The sequence below is a fragment of the Hypomesus nipponensis genome, chromosome 1, assembly GCF_054491055.1.
Source record: "Hypomesus nipponensis isolate SF chromosome 1, ASM5449105v1, whole genome shotgun sequence".
NCBI lineage: Eukaryota > Metazoa > Chordata > Actinopteri > Osmeriformes > Osmeridae > Hypomesus > Hypomesus nipponensis.
In genome coordinates this window covers 6,894,930-6,908,750 of record NC_140361.1, presented here as the reverse complement: position 1 = coordinate 6,908,750, position 13,821 = coordinate 6,894,930, and the positions used below count along the sequence as shown (strand labels likewise).

At 48.5% G+C, this 13,821-nt stretch overlaps 1 protein-coding gene across 3 annotated transcripts in view; it reads right to left on the bottom strand.

The window, feature by feature from the left end:
- mid2 (midline 2) overlaps positions 1 to 13,821 on the bottom strand; it is an 86,051-nt gene that overhangs the window by 15,142 nt on the left and 57,088 nt on the right. For 2 of the 3 annotated variants that reach the window (XM_084668990.1, XM_084668981.1), the window contains exons 3-8: positions 13,063 to 13,128; positions 11,577 to 11,672; positions 7,726 to 7,833; positions 4,495 to 4,643; positions 3,295 to 3,422; positions 3,019 to 3,162 (exon numbers count right to left, since the gene is read on the bottom strand). In XM_084668990.1, coding sequence (XP_084525116.1) covers positions 3,019 to 3,162; positions 3,295 to 3,422; positions 4,495 to 4,643; positions 7,726 to 7,833; positions 11,577 to 11,672; positions 13,063 to 13,128 — 691 coding nt within the window. The remainder of the gene's footprint in view (positions 1 to 3,018; positions 3,163 to 3,294; positions 3,423 to 4,494; positions 4,644 to 7,725; positions 7,834 to 11,576; positions 11,673 to 13,062; positions 13,129 to 13,821) is intronic. The other variant, XM_084669000.1, reaches the window with a different exon arrangement.

Sequence of the window (13,821 nt, the reverse complement as noted above, 5' to 3'; positions counted from 1 at the left end):
TATCTGATTGTTAGAGCTAAACGACCAAGCCTAACAGGGGACCCAATTTGGTCAGACTGAGGGAATGGTAGATCAAGAAGGTATGTAAGTGTATGCAAGACTAAATACAGCTCAACCAATGCTTTTATTTTGAAAGAAATAGAACACACACACAGAGATATCCCACAGATATCCGTTTGATAGTCTCACTGTCCGTATCAACAAATCATTGACACACATGGGCACAATTTAGGTTTCAGTAAAAGGAATGAATGGAGCCTAAAAAACAGCGATGGATCTATCTATCTCCACCATCGAAAACATTACAATGAAGTCTCAATGAAGTGTCACCACTACCGTATCTCCCAGCAGTGTGTAGCTATCGACTGGGATATTGACAGAACAATGGCGGGATGAAAGAGTTGATGAATGAGCTGGTGTAGTAGAGTGTACACCTACTCCATACAGAAACACAGCTGGCCTGTGTAACCGTCATGGTTGATATTGGGGGGGGCTGCAGCCAGTGGTCCACCCACCCACCCACTCACACGAGCCATGTCTATCCTTGCTTGCTGATACATACAGGAGCCACCATGACGTGCATGCAGGGACACATGCCATATACTGTACCGTGTACACGTCATGTATTTGTGTATATTGAATCCGTCCATCTCAACTTCTCCGCGTCCTTTTCTCCCCTGGGTCTTCCTTTTCTAGTTCTCTCACCCTCCCCCCTTTTCTGTCTCCGCCTTTTCCGGCGCTCTCTCTCGATCTAAATCGCACCATCTTTCTCAAATCCCCTGCTCATCTGCTGGCAGCGAAGAAAGGAAATGAAAGAACAATCTAACCACTGCCTGTTAGTTGCCTGAGGACAGAAAGCTCATATTGCTGTTATCTGCAATCTGTGAGCAGCTTCAGCTGCATGGGGGCTGGATGCTAGGTGTGTGTGTGTTTGTGTGGGTAGGACTAGTGTTGCTTCTGATCAGAGGGGATGTTGGGAGATGTAGTCGACCTGAGCTGATGATGAATCGAGCCCACGGGTGGCTGGGTCATGAGCTCTAGGGCTAATTAGCTAGATAGTAAGAGTCTTACTTACAGAGTGCTCGGGCAGGGAGCCTTGGTATGGTTTGTTCATGAATCTGTGTGTGTGCGTGGGTGAATGTATATATACATTTGATTTTATCGTGTGTGTGTACACTGAACCTTTCAGTAGCATGTTAGAGAACAGCTGTCAGTCCCAGACAATCTTAATTACAAAGATTAAATAAAAACATTAAATATTAAAAGTTCCTTCCTGAAGGGTATCAATACTTGTATTTCTAATGGCATTTTGTTTTAGCTTCTGCTCTGTTTCTCAATTCTTCCGGTGTGTGTATATGTTGTGTGTGCCACGTCAGGTCACCTCCTTCAGGGAGGTATGGAGGTTAGGGGCGTGGGGAGGGGTACAGGCATGGAGCTGATGACATTGGAGTGGGAGCGTTTAAGCACTCAGCGAGCGCCGAGGGACAAGAGCAATGCTAGAAACTCGGCCGTCTGAGATAAATGCATTTCTCTCTCTCGATTTCAGCTCTATCCTCGGGGGTGGGGGGCGGGAGGGTGGCTGAGTGGGTGTGTGTGGGGACCCTGGACAGAGTTCTATCACGCCTGAAATGGAGACCACTTCACCACAAACTCTCCAGCTGGCTGTCAGAGCAGGTTGGGGCACACAGCGAGCAGAGGAGGAGAGGAGAGATTAGAGAAGGATGAAGAGAGGAGCAGAGGAGAGAGATTGGAGAGGGAGAGGAGAATGAAGGTCGGAGAGGAGAGAGCACGGAGGGGGGCGTGGAGAGCCAAGACAGGGACTGGAAGAGTTGAAGAGGAGAGAGGAGAAAAGGGAGGGGAGGGGGGCAGAGACGACAAGAGCAGAAGAGCACGGCTGAAGAGAGAACAGGGTAGGAGATGAGAGGAGGGGAGTGAGAGAGGAGAGGATAGAGAACTGAATAAGTGAGAGTGAAGATTAAAAGGAGTGCTGAAGCAGGGAGAGCTGGAGCTGTAAGAGATAGCTACAGTGTGTGGTACGTGTATGTGTGTGTGTGAGAGAGAGTGAGTGACGGTGTTTGCGTGCATGCATGGGTGTGTGTCTGTGTGTTTCTGTGTGTGTGTCTGTGTGTTTCTGTGTGTGTGTCTGTGTGTTTCTGTGTGTGTGTCTGTGTGTGTGTGTGTGTGTCGGAAGCTAACCAGCTCCGCTGGGAGGGTATCTGTTGGCCGCAGCTGTTTCTCGGGCCTGCCAGGTCTGTCAGTCATCCCTCTCTCCATCCCTCTATCCCTCTCCATCTCCCCTCAGCTACCCTTGCTTGCCTGCTATCTCTACACCACCGCGTCAATCACTCCTCTAAATCTCCACATTCACACTCTGCTTTTCTATTCCTGAGTTACCTTCGATACACAGATGCATTGTTTTACACCCACAGCCACAGCCACAGCCACAGCCACACACACACACACACACACATACACAAAGAAGGGTCATGAGCTGAAGTGGCTCGGTGTGACTGAACCATGTGTTTCCCTGCCTACAGACCCAGAAGCCCTTGCCTCAGGGCCCATGTTGTTGTAGTATCTGGTATTTTTAGACTTCCAAAAAAGCTCTCGAGGAGAAAAACGGGCAGTTGCATAACGGAGTGCTGTACCCACTGTGGGAGTGCTGCCTTAGCTAAGGCCTTCCGGAAAACCCTCCTGAAAAGCAGAGGAGCTACTGCGTGTGTTGGTTTTGCACCCCCCCCCCTCCCCCCCAAAAAAATAAATAAACAAAACCAGCCTATGGAGAGACCCACTGACCTGGGGGAATTAGTAGTGTAGGTAAAACACTGAGTGATATGTACTGTAGGGTCTCTGTGTGGGTGTGTGTGTGTGTGTGTGTGTGTGTGTGTGGGGGTGGGTGAGGGTGTGGGTTAGAGGATGTGTACAGCATATGTATGTGGTGGGAGGGAGGTGGAGAGAGTGAAAGACAGAGCGTGTGTGTGTGTGTGTGTGTGTGTGTGTGTGTGCTGCCTCACTCACTGATGAAGTTGGTCTGTCCGGTGTAGATGGTGTACTGCAGCTCGTAGGAGGTGACGCTGAACTCGTCCTCGGAGCTCCAGTGGACGGTGATGGTGTCGTGGGAGGCGGTGCACAGCTCGTCACGGATGGACGGAGGGTTGGGCGCTGCAGCGCCAGGTCAAACACACGCAAACAGAGACCCGCTTTAAAGAAACTGTGTGCTCACTTTGGTCATGCATTTTAAATGCACAGTAGCATAACTCCATACTCTGCAAACTGGCAGTGCCCTCCCAGTACCTGTGAGGTAATCCAGGCATTCCAAGATCTTCTTCTCTCGGGAGAAGTCAAGGGCAAAGTTGTCAAAGGCCTCGTTCAGGTTCACATCCGGAATCAGCACCTGGGACGAGGCTGTGGCCATGGCAACCCTGTAAAGTAGGGAGGGAGGGAGAGGTGAGCTTGTGTAGGTTGATAACAGGGTGCAAGATTGATGGTAGTGTGGGTGTGTGTGTGTGTGTGTGGGGGGGGGGGTGGCTGGTTTGCGGTGGAGGTGAGGGAAGGTAAGTCCAGGTCACCACAAACAGAGAGGGAAAAAGCGAGGGAAAAAGAGACACAGAAAGCAGAATACTGATGAAGATTTCAGTGCCACAGCAGGGAAGGCAGGGAGGCTTGACAGAGCTGTATGGCCAGCAGGGCACACTGTTTGTCTGGGCACAGCGGGTGGAGACAAGCCCCATGGCCCCCGTGGAGCTGTGTCCACCACCCCATACACACACCCTTCCATCCCCCTCTGTCTGCCTGTCTGACTGTCTGTCTGTCTGCCTGCCTGCCTGCCTGCCTGCCTGTCTGTCTGTCTGTCTGTCTGTCTGTATGTCTGTCTGTCTATCTGTCCTAGTCCAGCCAGTCAACTGGTCTGCACAGCATCAGCCTGCCAGCCAACCAGCCAGCCAACTAGCCAGCAGTGGATTAGCCAGCACAAGATCAGCCAGCCAGTTAACTAGCCAGCACTGCCAGCCAGCCAGCCAGCCAGCCAGTGTAGTCCAGCCAGAAAGGCACTGAATGAGGCTCTTGTTGGTAACTATGGAGGCTCCATCAATAACAGGGTTGGAAACAGCAAGGGAAGAGCCAAACTACAAACTGCTCCCACAGTGTTCTCCCAACTGGCTTATTCCCTACCAAGACAGGGGAGAGGAGGGGAGTCAGAGAGAAAGAGAGAGGGGTAGGGGAGGGAGGAGCGAGGGGGAGAAGGAGAGATGGTAGAGGTGAAGGAGGAAGGCAAAGGAGAGAGATAAGAAGCGAAGGGTGAGAGAGGGGTAAAAGAGGATCGGGGGAAGAAAGGATGTCGCGAGGTTCAGGGGTGAGCAGGGACAGCGAAGAGGAAAAGGGGTTGATGCAAGCAAGGAAGGTTAGGATTAGGGATAGAAAATAAGGGAGGAAGCTAGGGAGGGTAGGAGGAAGGGAAAGGAGGCAGGAGAATGTGTGTGTGTGTGTGTGTGTTACCTTTCAGCCACGTTCCTGGCGGTCTGGAGGAAGCGCGCGTGGTCGTTCTCCTTCAGGCTGTGCTCGGCCTGAGTGATGAGGGCGCTGGAGCGCTCCAGACACTGGCGGCAGTTGGCGATCTGCTGGGCCAGCTTCCGCAGCTTCATCACCTGCACACGCACGGGGGCGCACAGACACGAGACAGACACACACACACACAGGCAGCCAGGACACATACAGGACACACACACACAGGGCCGGATATACACATGCCAGGACACAAAGGAAACCCACATACACAAGAGGGAGAGAAAAAAAGAACCAATCTCAGGTTATCAGGGCCTGGGTGGGGTGTCACTGACCACCTGACACGCCCCATTCTCTCAGCGCCAGACGGGTCACATATCGGCTTTGTCTAAGACACACGTATATCTGTCCGTTCGTCTGATAACCCGGAGATTTGGAGGACTGGAGTCACACGGTCAGTATATGTGTGTGGGCTTTTGAAACAATGGATTCGTCAAACCTGTTCCCATCGTGACAACAGAGGGTAGTGTTCTGCCAACACGATGTCGGGCTCCCATTGGAAACAGACGTGGGAAACATCCTGAGGTTCACATTATTCACAAGAGACTTCAGTGTTTGCTTCTGTCCTCCTGTCAAGGACTCAGACTGTAGAAAGTATCTAGGCTACAGGAGTCACGCACAGGCCCATACACAGACAAGACATACCAACTGTGCCAGAGTGTTTAATCAAAGTAGAGAACTTCTAGAATTTCCCCCTCAGCAATATATACTGGATAATGTTCTCATTCCAATTAAGCTATGTATTGCCATTCCAGGTCTGCAAACAGTTTCTTTTAATCCCCCATCAGAAAGCAGACCTATACGTTCCCGTCGTATCTCAGAAAAAGAGGATTTGAGGAATTAAAGTTGCGTTGCGATACGACAGCCTTCTTGGTAAAGGATATCAACGGCAACATGGCTCCCAAATGTCAAGATAAATCCCATTAGACTCGCCGTTTGTAAACATAGCCATGTTTTATTTGCATTCGAATTGTTCTTGTATCTTAAAAAACAAAAGGGAAAATGAACAAGAAAACCAAACTGCTTTTGAGACCTTTCTCAATGCCAATGTGTTTTTCAGGACTGAATCATTTCTAGACGAAATTTCAATACATAACACAAGGGCTGAACTAAGTCAGCTGGTTTCACACTCAGTACAGTACATCTGTCTGAACTTGGATGACACTCTAAAGGTTAGGGTTGTAAGCTGTTGATTTGGGAGTTTTTTGGGGATGGCTGGCATTTGCGCTAAGCACTTGGTTCACCCACACTAATAATCTGTTGTCATGCAGTGCTGATATGTCATGGGAGCGCTGTTACATTGAGTGGGTATTGCCGGAATATTCTATTGGACCACTGGGCGGGGATTAGGAAATCTGACTGCAGCACTTTGAGCACAAATATTATCCTCCCAAAACCCTGGACAATTCAGCCTGTCTACTCTGTGTATGTTGGTATCAGACTGTTTTGATGTGTGTCTGTCTGTGTGTGTGTGTGCTTACTCTCTATCATACTCTCTCTTTCACCACCTTCACCACTAAGAGGGGGGTGGAAGTAAGGGTTACAAGGTACAGTCTTAACATTGAGGTCATTCAGACTGGGTTGTATGTATAATCAGGTGGGGAGCGAATTCTGTGTTTTCAGAGCCTGCAGGCTTTGCTGACACTAGACACGCATGTGCAAGCACACACTTACACAAACACACACTTACACAAACACACACTTACACAAACACACACACACAAACTGTATAGAAGCAGCAGGAAGGAGATGAGAGGCTGAGAAATTAGAGGTTGTGAGAGGGAAAAAGAGAGATCTATTGAGAGAGAGAGAGACAGATGGAGTGCATAGAAAAAGAAGTGGAGGTGGTTGAGAATACAGAACAACATTGACAATAAGCCGATGTTTGTTTATGTGCATGGAAGAGGAGGATCAAGCATGACAGAGTCTTCTGAGAGAGAGAGAGAGAGAGAGAGAGAGGGAGAGAGAGAGAGAGACAGAGAGAGAGAGAATGTGCAACTTAAAAGGAGAAATGTGGCTGCCTATCCCCCTTCCTCTATCCCTCTGTGTATGTAAGACCCCCTTCTCTCCCTGCCTTCTCTCTCCGTGCCAGCCCCCCCTCCCCCTGACTGCCTGTCTACCTTACTGTACTGTAGTAGCAGCCCCTGCGCTGCACAGCCCTACCCAGCGGCCCTACCCGTATAATCCTGTCGGTTCTGCTGCAGAGTCACCTCTCCTCCATTCTCTGCTCTATCTCCACGTCTCCACTCCCTCCTGTCTGCTCCTCCCTCCTAATGCCTCCCCCTCCTGCACCGCAATCCTGCCCAGACAAGCCCTGGGGGTCTCCTCTAACACTTAACAACCCCGACCCCCTCCCTCAACCAACCCCACTCCTCTCTCTCTCTCTCTCTCTCTCTCTCTCTCTCTCTCTCTCTCTCTCTCTCTCACTTCCCTTCTCTTCTCTTCTGTCTCAGTCTCTTATGGTCCAGACACACTCAGGGGTGGAAACAGCAAGCTGCTCCATGTTCTTCTCTCTCTAGAAGCACACACACCTCCTGTTATTGATCTGTTGACTACCTAGGCCGCTCCCTGCGTCAGATCATCTCACCCAGCAACTGGAAACTTCTACTAACACTAAACAAATAAGAAAAACCCTTGGCATTCGTTCTCCTTCTCACCTCCTTTCCCTTATCCCTTCTTTCGGATGCTACCTCTGAAGTTTCGTGACAGGTTGTGTATGGGTGTGTGTGTGTGAACCGTTTTGTCTGCTACATTAGATATGGCTCCACACACACACACACACACGCACACACACACACTCACACAGACACACACACACACCCCTGTCACACGTCTTGCTGAGCATTGGTGCGTTTGTGGAAGAGTGTGGGAGAAGCCGATTGTTACAGCTCTTACAGTGGCAAGGCATACACAAGCACACGCTCACACACACACACATACACACACACAACATGCCGACCATGACGAATTGCACCAAAATTGTGCATCTTCGGTGCAACAAACGTGCAGCTTGGGAAAGACAGCCAGTTGCCTTGTAGGCCTGTGCCAAAAATAGAAACATGAAGAACATTGGATATGGAAAGAGTCGGTCTGAGCCTGTTCTGGGGAGGCCAGGCTCCTAGCTACAGCACAGAGGCGTGTCTGGGTGTCACTGCCGTGCAGTACCTTGGACTCCTTGATCTTGACGGCGATGATCTGTTTCCTCTGGCGTATGATCTCCACGAGCTCGTCACACTCCTCCACCAGCTTGGCTTCGTGCATGGCTGTGTTCACCTGGGGGAAACACAAAAACACACACACACTCAGTCACACACTGGGCTTACGCAGTACTTACTGTGCTGAGATGTAGAAACGCACTGACTGAACACACTCTGAAACCTGCTCTATTCACCCTCCCACACACAGGGATTGTTTGTAAGGAGTAAAGGTGAGCATCACCATCTAACCATGTCTTACCCTAAATACTCAGCTCTTATAGGGTCATGATTGGTTGGGAAATAAGAAATGGGTGAGTATTTGACAATAAGGAGAAATTCAAATTCACATCTGGTGTCGCTCAGATCTGCCAAGTCAATGAGCTATTATCCACACTGAATTTTAGAAGAGTATATTTATCCTTGACAATTAGTAATCTTTACTAATAAGACGGCCTGTTGCGGAATTAATGGTGTGAAAGTGTTTATCTGAGTTGGTGTGTGAAAAACCATGTGTATATGTTTGTGTGTGTGTGTGTGTGTGCATGTGATTAATGAGGCTTAAGTGGCTCTAACTGCTTTAATGAGCTTTGTGGAGTGATCAGTCTCGATGGGTGGCAGGGGGTGAACAGTTTGATACTCTGTTTCTGACTATAACGTCACCACCTTGGATCAAACATGAATGTGGAGCAACAAATCTGAGGGGTTTCAACTCTGGAGTCTCACATGACATGGCTCAGCGCCTAAACACAACACACAGTGGACCTCCGCAGCAACTAAGCCACAAAGTGTGCATGGCATGAGTTACATTTTCTTCTGGATAGTAATATTACTTCAACTTTGTACTATGACCTTTGGTGACCTCGGTCCATTTCCAGCCACCATCTTCCCTACAAGCCCTTGTCCCTCTGAGGTGTCTCGGAGAGACCGCCTGCTGAGTTGAGAATTAGCTGCTGTAGATTAGCGTAGCATAGCCAAATCTAGCATAGAATGCTAACAAGGCAAGGTTGCCCCATGTTTTATTAATGAACTCCCTCATTAAAACACAGGCCAGCGTGTCTCATTTGAGAGTTGACATCTCCTTCTGGGAGGGTAAACCAGTTACCCTCAGCTGGAGAAAAGCTGGAAAAGAGATGAAAAAAGAAAAGAAAGATGAACCAGTGAAGATCGTATTGCGCTACAGGAGTTTGCAACAAAAATCCTTAACTTTTATTAACATTCGGAAAACTGCTTTATTGTTCTTCAGCAGTGGGTTTCTTCAATCGGACTTACTGCGGTAGTTTAAACAGAATTTGAAAATAGTCACCAGCAAATATACCTCGACTCACATTCAATATTTACCAGGGAATGGTGGGCGTGTGCCTTAGGCTACAAATGAAAGGAGCCAGGTTGTCTCTTCGACAGGGTGAAGGCGTTCAGGGGCCCATGCCCCTTAGGTGGGAGGCTGGCCGTGTGGAGCACAGCCTCTCCTGGGGCTACAACCTGCCTCCATCCCAGCTCGCAAGGCCGGGTTTGGAGACAGGATCAGAGAAGCTGACATCAGGATCCCTGTAAGGCTCCCTGTAAGGGAGGGGGGGGGGGGGATTTTCTTCTTCTTTTCTTCCTTTGCTTCTTGTCTTCCCTGCAAGTTCTCCATTCAGGGCCCTTGATCAAAAATGGATGACGGTGTGCATATGTTCCAACAGTGCAGACCGGTTCACTTGCAGCACCGACTCGTTCACACTGTCGACATAACTGAGCTGGGCCCGCACGCCACTACATAACACAGCTCTTCTTAAAGTTTCAGGAGAACAAATTCAGATATTGGTCAAAATGAGTTGTCTCGAGAGGGCGGGGGGGGGGGGGGGGGGCGGGAATCACTAGACCAGAAATGAAGGTATCTTTAAGTCTCCACAGGAGACAGACTGATTCCCCACTGGAAGTTCCGGGGGAATGTGGAGGTGTTATCTATGCAAACACTCTAGAACTTACCTGCAGAATCTTTATTATCCAATATTCAAGCTGTTGCAAAGGAACAGAGTGCAACAATGAGAAGAAAAGTCACTCAGCTCACAAAACCATGAATACAGCTGCAGCTCTCCTCAACCCTGTGTGCACGTGGCGTGCACGTGGCATACACTGGCATACACTGCACACGTGGCACTGTTAAGATGTAAAGGAAAGTTTTCTGTTTGCTCCTAGCAACCCAGCAAGGGTTTCTGGGAAGGGAAGCGGCCGGCTGACTTCTCTGCTTCCATCCACGCTCACACCAGGCCTTCCTAAGGTCTCACTCCCTGCATTTTATAATTACCCAGCATTTCGACAGAAACATTTCAGAGGATGACAGCTTGAAGCAAGAGAGAGACTGAAATTAGTTTCTCCGTGTTTGTTGTTGTTGAATAATTTGTGGAACAAGGTGCAGAGTGCCACCATAGTCGTTCCGACAAACAGGAGATGGGAGGAACAGCTTTCCTCTGTGTAAACATGGAGACCTGGGTGGCTGGCTCCTCTCCAGTAAAGCACGTAGTCACGTGTGTACATGGATTTGATTGACTGGGTGGTCTTCCACCTCTCACCCCTTGTCCCCCCGATTCGGAGTGGGTAAACAGCCTGAAAGGAACTGATTTGTGAAGAGCTATGGGGGCCGACATTAGGTGGTGTTCATCACTACGTGCCCATTAGTCCTCGAGCGGAGGCAAATTGTGCTTTGTGGGTCTCCCATGAGTCGATGAGACATTTGGGACATCATTGGGTCCAGTGCACTCGTAGTATGCAAAGTGAACAAAACAATTAAACCCAAACAGAGAGGGAGATACCCACACACCCTTGTAAAAAGAGAACAAAACATGCAGCATGTCCTTCACTCTCCAGCAGCTGGAACACAGCAATCTAGAGTGTGACATCACAAAGGTATAGAGAACAAACCTATCATTACCAGCTCTTGACCTGAAATGCCCTTTTTGGGTACTGTTTATTTTGGTTCAAAGATGACATAAGAGGACAGAGGGTGCAGTACAAGTGTTTGGTGCGGTGTGTTTGTGTGGATCGTGTTTTGGTCTTAAATCGTGGTGAGTCACGGTTTCTGGGCTTTGGAGAGGCGAGGTGCAAGGCAGAGCATGTTAAGAACAAATGTAGTCCTGACAAAAATAACACAATCAATCCGAAGATGCGGAAGCACAGGGGTTTAGGATTCTGGGATGTGTCCATAACGGGTCACAACACTGAACAAATCCATCCCACAGCAATGAATCTCAATAGGGTGATCACTCACTATCCCTAGTCACTACAAGTACAGTGATCAATAGGTATTAAATAGCCGACAAGCACGATTGATTGGCGGGCGTCGATCAGACCATTTAAAAGCAGCCTCACTTTCATGTGGATGAGAAAGATGCAGTGATTGCAAACAAAGTATCTGGGTGCGAGGGGGCAGACTCGAAGCTTTTGAATAGAACCAAAATGTGCAACGGTGTGTTTGTGTGTGGTGCGCTAGTACCCATCGGGACTGTATGAGATCAATAGTGTTGTACCGGAATGTTAATGACTTGAGCTGCATCTAAGTGGGGGTGGGGGTCTGCCTGTAACTCAGAGTTGATGAGCTTCGCACGCATAGATGGTGCTTTGCAGTGAATGATTTGAAATGAAATGAAACTCAGAAACACTGAATACATTCATGCTTTATGATTGAAAAACTCATCTGTGTTTGGCTGGGATTAAATGGGAATGTCAGCATGCATGGAAAGATGGAGAAAGACACGCATTACTAACCCCACACACACGCATGCAATCATACACACACATCCACACACACACCCACACACACACAGCAGAGTATGTACTGACCTCCACTTGCTGGCAGATCTGGATAAGCTTGGCCATCTGGTTTTCCAGTTCGCTGTTTCTCTTCACCAGATTGGTCAGGTTGTTCTCCAGGGTTTGCTGTCAGAAGGGAAGGAGGAACGTTGAGATAGTCTTCTTTAAGAACGAGAACCAGAAAATGGAAGAACATGGGGAGGCAAAGCTTGACTTGAGATCTGGGGTGTGAATAAGTACACCGAAGTCAATAAATTAGATGTGGTCTTGAGGCAAGCACTTTTTTTGGTTGCTTTATATGAGTTTGGATTTATGTTAGATTAGCATGGAATGTTGCCATGCTTTTTAGCGGCATGATTAGATTTTCTACAGATGCTTAAATTATCAGCGGAACTCTGAGATGCAACAACCACACAGTTAAGAGTTAGAGGCAGATGTACTGAATGTTAGTTGACAGTGTGATGGGCATCTTTCTATCTTCCACAGGTGAGCCTGGGCTTGTCTCCACGTCTACCACACAATACAACACTGGGAGGGTATTCCTAACCCGGCTCTCACGGCAGTGCAGACCGACGCTCAGTGTCACACAGACTGAGCTTGATGTTGTATTGTGAGGGGCTGAGCAGCGAACAGCGACACAGTAGACCATATCACACAAGCTGAAGTGAAAGTGAGTACACAAAGATCGAACCTGAACCGCAGCTTCACCCTCTCAATATCTCATTTAGCCTACCTGCTCTCTGAATGTACTCTATCCTTCATATCATCTGCCCAAACTCATTCAAATACCCGAGGAATACCACAAGGACAACCTTGAAGCAGAGTTGGACCGTCAGAGCTATTCTGTTTGTCTTGGCAATGAATTATGTGAAACTATCAATTGGCGAGTGCTCCAAAAAACTAGATATCCTACATCGGCTTAAAACCCTAACTCACAAACTATCTTGTTTACCACTTTGCAGCCATATCAGATTATTGAGTAACAGATGGGTGATCTTAGCTGTGCCCGAGTGCTGTTTCCTGCTTTACAAATCAGCTTGACAGCATGAAGTCCACCATTATTCACTTGGATGCCATCACAAAAAAAAAAAACTAAGATACTATCTGAATCTCTGGATAATAAATGTATGTCCGTCCACCTACAGCTCCAGCTGCTTTCATTCATTTTATAGTTACAGAACAAATATGACTTTCAAACGTGAAGCGAGACAACACACACATAAATAAAGCCCGTGAATAAAGCAGCAGTTGAGAGAGAGAGAGAGGGAGGAAAAAAAGAAGAGAAACAGAAGAAGAAGCAAAATAACGAGCTAAATAAACTAAAGCAGAAGACGAGCGTTGGTGTTTACAGCTGGCTACTCAAGAATATGAAGTGAAACATATGTTTGGGTGTCGACACTATCTCTGTTGGCTCTGTCTGTCTGTATTTGTCATGTCAACATATCTGTCTGTCTGTGTCTGTCCACCCCAGCCCCAGGTCAGGTACACGTTTTTGTAAAAGGCAGCCAGGACTCACCGCAGCGCTTGTCTTTGAAGCCTCCATTACCGCGTCAGATACTCTGCCAGGGCTCACTTGAAAAGCCTACAAACACACACACTGTTGTCAGCATCTGGACACACAAAGCTCGAGAGTTTTGTCCTCCTTTCCCTCCCTCCCTCCCTCCCTCCCTTCCTGTCTGACTGTTCCGCTACTGACCCCCGCCGCCACTGTCAGTCCGGCCCTCTGCTTTGTCTTCACAGGTGACTGGCCTCTTCTCGGACTCGGGTGCAAGCCGGTGTGGGCGAGCATGCGTGTGCCCTACTTCTCTGCTACATCTGAGTGGAAGTCCCGTTCAGATTTCGTCAGCTCGACCGTGGGATTTGGGCAAGTGTGTGTCTTGAGTGTGTGTGTGCTCGGTTTGAAGATGAACATCAGTAGGAGAGGACAGATGGGTCATTAATTAAAGAGTTTGAAAGAGGGGTTGATTTATACATCAAAAACAGCTTGCTCCCAAGTGGCCATGGAGAAGTGCTACTGGGGAGTTCCCGGTTTAGGCGGGAGGGGATGTGTGTGTGTGTGTTTGTGGGTGCAATAGTTAACGATAGAGGGTGAGTGAGTGAATGTGAGTCTGCCACACAAGAGTCTGTGTGGGTGTTCTCTAAGGAGTGTCCTGGAGTGGGGTGGCATGACCCGAGCCAGCAGGTGTGCAATGAGAGAGAGAGAGAGAGAGACTGAGAGGTTTGGAATACTCATTAAAGCAAGCGCTAGACATCAAAGACAAGCAGGCCAGCAATG